Source organism: Chelmon rostratus, chromosome 1 (assembly GCF_017976325.1).
Source record: "Chelmon rostratus isolate fCheRos1 chromosome 1, fCheRos1.pri, whole genome shotgun sequence".
NCBI lineage: Eukaryota > Metazoa > Chordata > Actinopteri > Chaetodontiformes > Chaetodontidae > Chelmon > Chelmon rostratus.
Window position 1 is genome coordinate 23,975,233 of NC_055658.1, and position 12,641 is coordinate 23,987,873.

Genomic DNA, 12,641 nt, shown 5'->3' on the forward strand with positions numbered 1-12,641 from the left:
ATGTGGTTTGGGTGGGAGGGAGCTTCAAGGGGGAAACCAGTTATTTATTGACATGCTTTGTAAGTCACTGTTACTTTAAATGTTCCTTTTTCTTACAAATACTGAAATATTTACAGAAGCCAAAGTTGTGTATGGCTAATTGACATTACTGATGTTGATGCAGTTTTTTTTTTTTTTTTTTTCGATTAAATGTGGCTTCATAAAATTTGGGCTCATCCCCAGTGAGGATGATGAGAAGTAATTTGGAGCATATGTGTGAAATTATGATTGGGAGTGTTGGAATGTATTTCCTTGTGTGCTAGTTTGCACTATGACTGGAGCTCTGGAGATATTTCATGGTCGTTAAAATGGAAAATCTATGCTCAAAAAAAATGCACACTATTCTTGAGAACTTGGTTTGACCTTGTGAAAATGAAAACAACTTTTTTTACCACAGAGAGACAAATTCAGTGATTTTATCTCATGGTTTTATCTTTACACTTTAGTCTGTGGAGCAGCTCTGTTTTGACACTCAAAGCCATGTTTGGTAGAAAAAAGTTCTTCATATTCACAAATATTCAGGTTGTGAATAATGTACATTGTTTTGGTGTGGATGCTCTGAATCAGGCTTCCCTAGTGAGGCACTGCCAATATATAGATTGTGAATGAACCTTTTAGTCTCCAGTGCTATGTATTATCAGTGTTACCTGAAGACCTGTGTCTGTGTAGATTCAGTTTGTTGCAGTCTGAGAATTCCTTCGGTTTAGTTTGTTACTTATAAACCTGCTACAAAGAATCATGACACATTATTTTCTACGTTTTAGTGAAGTTGTGCACTGTTTTGATATTTTTGAGCTGTTAAGTTGACCCCTAGATATTTAGCTAGTGCCACAGAAAAAAAAACATGGCAAACATTGTGTATAGACTGGAGAACGGAGAGGAGGCGAATAAACTCATTCCAACTTGACCGTTTAATTTCTTCCACGCGGTTGTATATGAAAGTGAATATATTACCAGTTAAACAATACATACAGAAGCACTGAGTTGATGTTTATTAAAGCAAACAGCTGTGCCATCAGTTGACAGATCTGAAAATAGTTTTTTCAGTTATATAAATTAGATTTTTGATGTCCATTAGCTGCTACCATGGTGCTAATCGTCTACCCATGGGTAAAAATACCTATGGACAGCAGATACATACAGAACTAACCATCTACACTCACTGGCCACTTTATTAGGCACACCTGTCCAACTGCTCGTTAATACATGTTTTAATCAGCCAATCACATGGCAGCAACTCAATGCATTTAGGCATGTAGACATGGTTAAGACCATCTGCTGCAGTTCAAACCGAGCATCAGAATGAGAAAGAAAGGTGATTTAAGTGACTTTGAACGTGGCATGGTTGTTGGTGCCAGACGGGCTGATCTGAGTATTTCAGAAACTGCTCAACTACTGGGATTTTCACGCACAACCATCTCTAGGGTTTACAGAGAATGGTCAGAAAAAAAGAAAATATCAAGCGAGTCCGGCAGTTCCGTGGGCGAAAATGCCTTGTTGATGCCAGAGGTCAGAGGAGAATGGCCGGACTGGTTCGAGCTGACAGAAAGGCAACAGTAACTCAAATAACCACTCATTACAACCGAGGTATGCAGAAGAGCATCTCTGAACGCACAACATGTTGAACCTTGAGGCAAATGGGCTACAGCAGCAGAAGACCACACCGCGTGGCACTCCTGTCAGCTAAGAACAGAAAACTGAGGCTATAATTCGCACAGGCTCACCAAAATTGGACAATAGAAGATTGGAAAAATGTTGCCTGCTCTGATGAGTCTCGATTTCTGCAGCGACATTCAGATGGTAGGGTCAGAATTTAGCGTCAACAACATGAAAGCATGGATCCATCCTGCCTTGTATCAACAGTTCAGGCTGCTGGTGGTGTAATGGTGTGGGGGATATTTTCTTGGCACATTTTGGACCCCTTGGTACCAATTGAGCATCGTTTCAATGCCACAGCCTACCTGAGTATTGTTGCTGACCATGTCCATCCCTTTATGACCACAGTGTACCAATCTTCTGATGGCTACTTCCAGCAGGATAACGCACCATGTCATAAAGCTCGAATCATCTCAGATTGGTTTCTTGAACATGACAATGAGTTCACTGTACTCAAATGGCCTCCACAGTCACCAGATTTCAATCCATAGAGAACCTTTGGGATGTGGTGGAACAGGAGATTCGCCTCATGGATGTGCAGCCGACAAATCTGCAGCAACTGCATGATGCTATCATGTCAATATGGACCAAACTCTCTGAGGAATGTTTCTAGTACCTTGTTGAATCTATGCCATGGAGGATTAAGGCAGCTCTGGAGGCAAAAGGGGGTCCAACCCGGTACTAGCAAGGTGTACCTAATAAAGTGGCCAGTGAGTGCATATCTACACACACAAAAACACACAAGTGACACCTATAACCTGAGCAACAAAACCAAATGAGGTGCTAGTTCGACATGCTACTTATCCCAAGTTGACTGTTGGATCATCTTTATACACAGTTTAACAAAAAAATGTCTGTTTCAGTATAACATACACACTTAAAAGGGAATAAAGGGACGAAGCACAACGACTGATTTGCAGCATTTATGTGTGCAGACAAAGTTTTGATTCTGTTAAAACATTCATCCATTTGTGCATTTAAAGGCTTCAGATCTTCTAATCATTTGGTTTCAGTCCCTTTCTTTCTCTTGGAAGTTTGCTGTCATGGAACTGAAACCCACCTGGTGCATACTGATGGAAGATCCTTGGAGTACCTTGGTTCAATCATACACACTTTACTTAATTCTAACACATGATTTATCACATGAAATGCAAGGCTCAGGTCAATCAATACAGCTGCATTTTGTTATCATTCAAATTTGCAACACCAGATGGTTTATCAGTCTTCAGTCCCACGAGACTGTAACTAACTGTGTGCACAGTTTTGGAAAGCACAAGGAGTTGGGACAGTGACAATCCTGGCTGTGCAAAACATGAGGTAGCAGGGTCACAATATAACATCTTTTCAGGAATAATTCATTATTATAAATAATAATGCCAAAGAATCATATCAGTTCGGAAGTCTTTCTGGAAAGCTTTACAGCGTAAATAAGCAAAGGGTCTCTAATGAAGACTTTTCATAACTTTGGTTAATTGCTCAAATAACCTACTACCGATGAAAGGACACTAGAAGTTTGAACATCCATTTGATTGTAAAGAGAAGTCATCTAGAAAGCCTGACAAATGTGTTTGTGTGTGTGTGTGATAGATGTGTGAATGTGTGGGTGAAGTGGCGTGTGCATGTGCACACTACTATTTCTAAGCATATGACCCTGCACATGTTTTGGTATGTGACTATGTGTGTGATGCCTTTTCTCTGTGTGTGTGTTTGTCTGTGCTTTCCTGTGTATGTATGTATGTTTGTGTGTGTGTGTGTGTGTGTGCGCGTGCGTTCAGATTTTGCCCAGATAGTTTCCTGGCACCAGTCCAGTCAGCCCGTTCCTGTCCACTAGCCACCAGCCATCGTGTCCTCGCTGCAGCACTTGGACCATGTCCCCTCTACTGACCGACAGTTCATCTCCTTCCTGATTGGTCAACATGAACAAAAGATGACAAATCTTACAGATGAGTGACACTAACAATCTCTTGCCAAATATCTTTTTTAACATACTGTACAATTAGAGTCATGTTACTCTGCTATGGGCAACCTCAATATGACCAGATAGAGTGTTCGTAGTGATCACCTGTGCAGCAAATTCATAAAGTACAATGTAACTGTCTTCATCAGATGGAAGTGTGGCCAGTGATTGTGCATACTGGAGGCCTGGTAGGGGTGCATATCCTCCGTCTGAAATCTGAGCTAAAGCCAGAGTGATAGCAGACAAATGAAAAATGTTAACTCCTTTAAAAAGTTAGACTTAAGAGATCAGAAATAATAAAAAATGTAACCTACACTCTCAATCTTTGAGGAAAACTATATTTTTATTTCCAAAAACATGTTAAACGTGGAAGAGAAGGAAATTAGGTACTTGGTTCAGGTCCCAGTTCAGGTAATAGCAATAATAAAACCAAGAGAAGAAAGCACAGAGTAAAACATGACTAAAATAATAATGGTGAATAAAAGTATAGGTATAAAGTTGGAAGAGTGGGGTGAGGAATTAGACTTTCTAATTGATTTATATAGTCTATTTGAGTCACTACTGTATCATTATTTCAACACATCTAGAGCAGCTTTCTTTTTAAGAGTTGTGTTTACTGTTATGGCTGCTAAAAGTCCAAATGTAAGATTATACAAGCACAAGTTTAAATATGAGAATCCGTGTTCCAATAAAAAAAGATCCACTGGGAACAACATTAAACCTCACAATACAGGAGAGAATTAACAAGTGGATGCAGTACATACACTCGTCAACAGATGTCAGTGCTGAGGTTGAGTTTTGAAGACTGTCCACGTTGATGCTCACAGAACTCACAAAAAGGGGACCAGAGCAGCTGAGTGATCTAGGCCAGGAGAGATATTAGGATAGACACACAATGAACAGACAAAAGGGTCTAAATGTGGTCGAGAACAAGAAGAAGATACTGAAGAAAGATGAACCAGGAGGAGAGAGCATACTGTCACTACAACCTGCCAGTACTCATGTGTTATCCTCTCATCACTGGCAGGTTGCACTGTAACAATGCTGTCTCCTCCTGACACCTCCTCGAAGGTGCAGACCTCCTCATGGCGTCTCCTGCTCCTGTGAATTGAGCTTGGCCATTGCTGTCCCTGGAGGTGACCCCCTGGTAGCAGCTCTCAAACAGAATGGCTTCTGTGAGGGGAAATGGGAAGCTGCTCAATTGAGAAGTGAGATCAAGCGTTGCTTTGTGCCTGTGTGTGACTTTCTGAAACAGAAAGTCTACAACATGAGTAGCACTCTGATCTGTTCTTCTGTAATGGCACTTGTCCACTTCAAGTTTGTAGTTTTCAAGTTTGTCACGTCAGATGCCCGACCCACCATGACAGCTCACCTGGAGGCCTCAATCCGGTGCCTTTCGTCTCTATGAAATAGTTGTTGTCCGTCGTGATGTCACACCGTTCCAGTACCTTCCTCACCTCCTCGTAAAACTGATTTTAAAACAGGAGGCAATTCCTCTTAGATAAGAACTGTACATTGTTCCTGTGCAACTCAAAAGGTCGACTGTGCAAACATTTCATTGGTTGGAGACTTTCACTTCAAGTGCAGCTATCCATGCAAACAACTGGTGTTGGCACTGTGCTTACCTTGGCTGTGCTTTGTGCTAAATGCTAACATCAGCTAGGACTGTTACCATGTTGTTGTTTAGCAGTTATACCGTACTCTGTTGTTTCACAATGTTCAGCCTGTTAGCATGCTAACATTTGCTAATTCACACATCCTCTCGGGATCATGAAGATCTGTACAAAATTGAATTGCAGTTCATCCAATTGTTGTTGTTTTTTTACATGGCTGATAAAAAAAAAAATAACAGATTCATTGAAGTTTGAAAATCTTAGCTAATTGCTTTTAAACACTAGGGTGAAGTTGTGTTTGTATCCATATGCTACCATATAAATAATAAGAAAGAGAGCTCACCTCATCATCTTTGACGCACTGCATGGAGAAATGATTGCAGTGGTCCCAGAGAGCATACCTGAGCATGCTGATGCGGTCCCCCTCCAGTTGCTGGAACACCTGAGAAATATATACAGACCACTGGATTCCTCTGTACTGCAACTATCTGCAGGGACTTCATTCTTTTCATTTACTTAAAAGAAAAAGTTGACTTGTGTGATTGTGGGTTTGATGTTGCATTTTTAGCACACAGGAGCAAGATGAAATGTATTTCCTGTCTGGCCAGCAGTAGGAAGGTGCTATTACATGAAATCCTACTTTGCAGGGGATGTGGTGTGAGGTTTAGTCTGTGGGTAGAAGCTCTTGTTCTGGGTTGTGCATGTGTTAGAGAGCAGCACAGGTAACAGGAATATGGTGCACGGTACCTCACATGTGCTCTTGTGTGTTTCTTCCCAGTCCTGGCGAACACTTTCTAGCTGAACAGTGTTGGTAAAGTACAGCTTCTCTGCAAGAGATTAGAGTGTAGTTAGAAATGAAACTCAGCAATGAGACCATATGAAATAAGCTGAGTTTGTCTAATCTTTTTCAAGATTTGTTTAATAAACAATGTACAGAGAAGACTTTGCATAACGTATTCTCTAAACATAATCAGGTGGTATCTGTATGAAGAAATGTCACAAAATACAGTAAAATACAAGTGCATACAGGTTACAAATACATAGATGAAATGTGGTTCATACCTGCTTCATTGGCTGTCTGTCTGCACTGCTTGGCTCTGAGACGAACCTGTGAAATAAATTTTACACAGGAAGCGACATGCATGACCACTGTGACAACCTCTGATCACAAACTAATGCAACATCATCCCCCCAAAAAGAAAGAAAGCATGTCTGATGTGCTGGGAAGGTTACTTTGGCACCTGAATACACAAAAGTTGAATCAGGGACATTTGGGAAATTGCCTAAGATTAAATGTACTGGTGATGACAGATGCCTCAGTAGCACATGAACATCAGTTCCTCTTGCTAGATGTTGCATTATTGTGCCACTGTGCACAACTGCAAAAAATTTGTAGTCCATGAACAGAACTGAAGTGATGGACATTTCCGTGGTGAGGCGGGATGCAAAGACGATCTAAATGAGACACCTTGAAAGTTTGTACCCTTTAATCCACAAACTTGTCCGGAATTATTTAATTGTGAGCAAGCTCATTCAGTTTTTTGCACCTTTTCTGGGTTTTTGGAAGTAACGCTCATCTTCTCAGCGCCGTGTTCGGCCTCGTCCGCCTCCCTGCATCTCAGCTCATAGTTCTTCTTTGACTGTGACAGAGAGAAACCACAGAGGCTTCAAGGTTCCACTTACAGGAAAGAGCTGTTTAGTGTTGGCACTTTATATCAGTGATGGTCGTGAGACATGACAATGAGAAAATGAGACGTGTTTGCTGGATTAAATGTCAAACACTAATTTAAATGATATCAGCTGTGGATCCAGTACCTCCATGGTCTTCTTGTACAAAGAAACCTTTTTCTTCTGAACCTTCTCCATGATGCTTTGAAACTATAAGAGGAAGCAGACGGGTCCAAATGAACAGACTTCAGATTTTCATGGAACATTTTTCATCCACTGTACATCCTTGTGATACCCACAGTTCCTATCATGCTGGAGAAACTTAATAAAAATAAAATAGAGAATAGAAATGCTGAGAAAAGGTTTTCAGCTTCCTGTTGACATTATCTTTGCTCATGACTGGAATATTGTGGGAATGTCAGTGGAACATGATTTATTTATCTTACCTGCAAAGGTAATTAATTGACCGTAGGGTTTTTAGAATTCATGGTAAACAAAAACTGAACATTGTAATCACTGATTCTTGGGAATTTGGATAAAACAGGTTTTAATTTTGAAAATAAAAAGTTTGTTAAATTACAAAATCTAAAGGTATATCTTTATAGACCAAGGTCTTGGCTGTTCAGCGATGTACTGGTGCAACCTCCTCTTTTTGTATCTTTTTTTTTTTTGTAAAATAATGACTATGAAATTGAGGGGAATTACAGTGAATGTTAGATTTGGTTAAATGTTGTCATGCCATTTTTATTTGGCTTTAGTCATTGGAGATGTAATGACATAAGCCAAATGAACATGGCATAATAGTGACTTGAGAGAGGGGAAGACACATCTTATCCCCTAGGGTTGGACAATATGGAAGAAATATAGGGGGAATTACAAGAAAAGAGATTAATGAAACATTACAGGTCATATTGGTATTTATTGTGAACAACAATTTTATTCTAGCCTCCATTAAGGACCATTTGGACGTTTTTGTCAGCACCGTCAGACAGAAAACCTGACGGTGGTGACGTCTGACGGTGGTGACAAAAACCTACTCTTTCACATGATATGCATGAGTTGTCAGCATTAGACATCTTGCTTCCCCTCTGTTGCTAGCTACTTCATACCTCTTCTTAAAAAGTATACATTTATGTCAAAATCTAATGTAATATTTTTTATACAAAAGAGACGGTGTTAACATGTCATGGTTGCGACAGTAGCAGTTTCCAAAAATATTAAGTTTAAGAGAAAATAGCTAACTTACAGGAGCTTGAGTGATCTTGAAGCATGCGGTGGAGCTGAAGGTGTGAAAATGGGGTCCTCAGGAATGTAGCCGACCTTGTAGGTGACTGATTTTATTGCTTTTTATAAATATCTGACAGTGGTGACGAATATGTGGGACACATTTTGAGCAACCAAAAAATAATAGTAAATATTGTTCAAAGCTCCCTGTTTGTAGTTTTTAATACATATTGTAATGACTCTTTCATGTGGTAAAGATATTGTTCAATTCAATAATTACTTTTTGTTTTTTTTAATCAAGTTGAAATTATTATCTCCTACCTGAGGACAACTGGTTTTGTAGGTAATAGGCCAGCATTTATCATTGAATTAATAAAAAATAAAAATAAACCTATAAAAGAACCTTACATATGTGCAAAGGACCCCCTGATTATAACCTTGATTCTTTTTTTCATGAAAATGTTAATTATTTCCAACAGAATTAGCACTTTTCTTAGTGGGACATGTTTTTGCCAAAGTTTCAAGAATCAGTGTAACGTTCACAGATTGATTGCTGCACTCTCGCCATCAAGCCTCACCTCTCTATTTGTGTACATTAAGTGACTCTTTGAGCAACACATATTGCCCAGTACCTTCTTCCTCTGCTCTTTCTGCCGTTCTCTGAATGTCTCAAGCTTTTTCACCTCCTCTTTCAATACATCAGCCAATTGGATGTGAAAGTTCCCGATGTTCTCGATTTCTGCAGCCAAAAACAGCAAAAATTAATCACTGCACTTGGCACAAATATGAACAACAGCAGCAGTAATTAGGACTGTGATTGGCTGGATGGACTTACGTGTTTTTAATTGTTCAAAAGATGCTCTCAAGGTGCTGGAAAAAGACATTAAGTCAGATCAGATCAGAAACCACTCAGTAACTGTATACATTGTTTGTAGGGTATACAGCAGTGGCACCCCCAGACACTTTTCAAAGGGGTGGTCCTAAAGGACCACTGAAAATCTTTGGGTGGCCCCCAAAACCAGAAGGCAGAACTGAACTTTAGGAGTTCTATCATAGTTTTATAGACTAGTTGAAAACTATGTCAGTGTGAGAGCTAATCCATACTGCTATATTTTGCAGTTAATGTTATAATAATATGATGTGCATATTATACCATGTGTGTTGAGCCTTGTGTGTTTCTTCCTATTCATCCCTAAGAACTCACAGTCACAGTCAGTCAGCACAACATTACTGTCTGACTGTGGTGACTAAGCAGCTCCACCAGAGCAGTTTGAACGCAGTATCAAGGTCACCTCACAGGCACTTTGCTGAAAGAGGGTAAATTGTGGCTGATTACAACTCACACAACAGGAAACTGGCAACAGATAATGACCTTCTGTACACTGAGGGGGGGTCGCTGCAGTAGGTACACACTCATCCAACACACACACACACACACACACACACACACACACACACACAGTCTGTTTTTTTCTCTTTCTGTCTCACAGGCACAGAAATATGTGTTTCCTCTAAAATTAATATGACTCATAGGCGCCTGACTGATGTTTTAGATTTTATGTTACAGGTCAGTTTCCATCCACATTAAACCGTACTGTAAACTCGTCACATTGTCTTTCAACAAAATTAATATGTAACCCCTTTCCAGTTTCTACATTTTTTTAACCAATATCTTATACTTACATTATGGGCATGCATGTGGATATACTGATTACCATCAGACTCTGAAAACACTTTACCTGATCTCTGTGTGTCCTCCAGCTTTGCGAACTATAGTCACCAGTTCCCTCCCATACTTCTCCTCTGCTAGCGCCCTGTGTGGTACGAACAGATACCCAGAATGTGTTTTAGTATTTTGTCCTAAAACTGAACTGTGTTATATGTCCAAACAAAAGTGAAGCAGTGTGCAAGCACCATATTTAGTCTTGATATGCAGATACTATCATTTGCACTATTCACCCTGTGACCACAGAGGCTTAAGAGGCTTCACTCTTCCGCACAAAGTAACTGACTTTTATATTAAGCCAGTTTAGCAACAAGAATCACTTAACAGTTGTATGATGCCATTACAGTCACATATTTTTCTTGCTGATAAAATGTCCTTCATTGGCCTGACGCATCTTTTGTTACACTTTGGTAAAATGTTGAAGTTCACCTTGAATTAATCTACTATTCTCAGTGAATATATTATATTTTTCTGTTTTTATCATTAACGAATACGTGTAAGAGTGTTTTAATGTTGTAGTTCATCATTATGGAGCCAATTTTAGATACTTGCTCTACTATTAGCTAGATTTGTATTATATTACTGCATCTTATCATATAAGCATGTGTGTTATTTCATGATAATAACTAAAAGCGTCATATAAATTACATATAAAAAAGTTTAATATTTCCCTCTGACATGTAGTGGAGTACAAGTACAAAGTAGCAGTCAGTGTAGTAATCAGTGTGAGTGGTGCTGAGTATTTGTGCCTCACAGACAGAGGTATTCTTTGCACATCATGAACACCCGACCAGCACACTAAAGCGCCGTTTAGGAATCTGTCAACAATCAGATAAATTATTAACTTACTGTGACACAAATAAGTGGTGAGGCTGACTGAACACTTACCACGACTGATTCACGGTTAGATCAAATTATCACTAGAATTTTAGGAAGTTTAAGTTTATAGGTATTATAATCCAAGCCTCATATTGTTGAGTGGTGCGCTTTAAGCTTCTGCTGTCACATGTTAATTATTAAATTATTGAATTACACAGTAATCAGGTAACACCATGGTTCTGTCATTCTTTGCTGGAAAAAGCGATATTTACTTCCATTTATATTTATTCTAATTCGTCATGGCTTTAATTACACAACAACCACAAAAATTAGCAACGTGTGGCTTTAAGAATTTCCCAAATCCCTGAGTTTAGCACTCAGGTTTGATTTCAGCAACTGAAAAACAAACAGACACCTCATTTTTAAAAGCTCCTCCACATCTTTGCACATTTCCCTTCCATCCCGTAACCTTTGGATCACAGCGTCATACCCGGCATGACAGGTAAACTCTGACCCCTGTATTGAGAAGACATAGAAAAACCTTAGAGAAATGCTGCAGTGAACAGCATTGCTCAACAACTATTGCAACATGCTGTTGAGTCAATTCTGGGCTCTCTATGTGGTAAAATTGCAGAAGTAGCATTTAGCAGAAATATATGCGACATGGCAACGTGCTCAGTGCTTCATCAAACTGCCCTTTATGAACAGAACAGATGTGAAATAAGGTAAAGGTGAAGAGTGCTCATTTGACTTGTAGCACAGTGCAGGAACAGTTTGTGGGACTGGTGACCTGTACCGCTCACCAGCACTTTTCCAGAACGTATGAACCCAACAGAGGTTCTTTTATCTCATAATAGTTTCGTTCTACGATTCGCATCATGCAAGTAAAATACTGGTCTATAGAGTGTTGTTACTCACAGTTTACATTATATGACATCAATGTGGTGTAAATGTGGGCTAATGTAGGTCTGCAAATGACTGGCCCAAGTTCAGATATAGCATAAACATACCAGCGACAACCCAAGTGTTTGTTTGTTTTGTAGGTACTTTAGATTATCTGTATAATGCATAAATTAGATTGTAGTTTACTTGCCATGTGAACTCAATGTAAAAATTAAAAAAGTTTAAGACAAATTATTGGACGGCCATAAACTTAACCATGATCTTTCAGTTTTCACACAGCTTCACAAAGCATGAAACCATAAAAATAGACTTACCCAGAAAGCATCTTTAAACATTAAAGGTGCCATCCCAAGTATTCCTTGAACTGAGCACAGTTGCTTTTCTCAGTGTGAACCTCTCTTAATCTCTCACCAGCAATTCAAATAAAGCTGCTGAAGGTCGTAGGACGCCTGTACACTGTGTTTAAAACGGTGAGTGGCCCAAACGTCAGTGAGTCATTTTGAATGAGGAAGAGCTTCTGTCCCATGATGTCACTGACCACAGTCAGCTCAGCGAGGGCTGCATGTGCGAGACAGCATCTCTTTCACTATCATTTGGTCGCTGTACAACAGAAAGTCTTGTTCTGTTTGTCAAACAAATCAGTAGATCATATACTGTAATTGTCTTTTTACATAATGTGGTCCGTGTGTGTTTGATATAATCTGTTGGCTGCAGATGAAGAAAGTGGTGGTTTGGTGATTTGCAGTGACAAGTTCACACAGATATCGAGGACGGTTTCAGTCACAGTTGGTGTGAGTAACACTGATGGCTGAAGGCTTACCAGCTGCCAGCAGGCACCTAGAGTAGGCCTGGATTATTATCTTATACTTCTGAAATTATTATATTTTTTTTACCAATAAGTTAACACCTTCTATTCATTTGAATGAATTCAGTACAAATCTCAGAAGAGCATGTATTTTATTGTTTGTTTGTTTGTTTCTTCTGCTCCTTCATTTTAGTCATTTCTTTTGTTTTTACTGGGCCTCCAGGTTTATTA

At 39.4% G+C, this 12,641-nt stretch overlaps 1 protein-coding gene across 2 annotated transcripts; it reads right to left on the reverse strand.

Annotated features, from left to right (window-relative positions):
• Positions 1-3,411: 3,411 nt before the first annotated feature.
• LOC121604759 (proline-serine-threonine phosphatase-interacting protein 1-like) lies at positions 3,412-12,058 on the reverse strand. Of its 2 annotated transcripts, XM_041934364.1 has the most exons (15): positions 11,920-12,058; positions 11,118-11,218; positions 9,897-9,971; positions 8,993-9,027; positions 8,790-8,896; positions 7,081-7,143; positions 6,813-6,905; positions 6,328-6,373; positions 6,013-6,092; positions 5,609-5,707; positions 5,025-5,121; positions 4,732-4,825; positions 4,417-4,514; positions 3,758-3,873; positions 3,412-3,598 (listed from the first exon to the last, which is right to left on the reverse strand). In XM_041934364.1, the coding sequence occupies exons 1-15, from the start codon at positions 11,950-11,952 to the stop codon at positions 3,467-3,469; spliced, it is 1,269 nt and encodes a 422-aa protein (XP_041790298.1). In that variant the 5' UTR covers positions 11,953-12,058; the 3' UTR covers positions 3,412-3,466. The 2 variants fall into 2 exon arrangements, with proteins under 2 accessions (XP_041790298.1, XP_041790306.1); XM_041934372.1 differs by lacking the exon at positions 11,118-11,218.
• Positions 12,059-12,641: the final 583 nt, after the last annotated feature.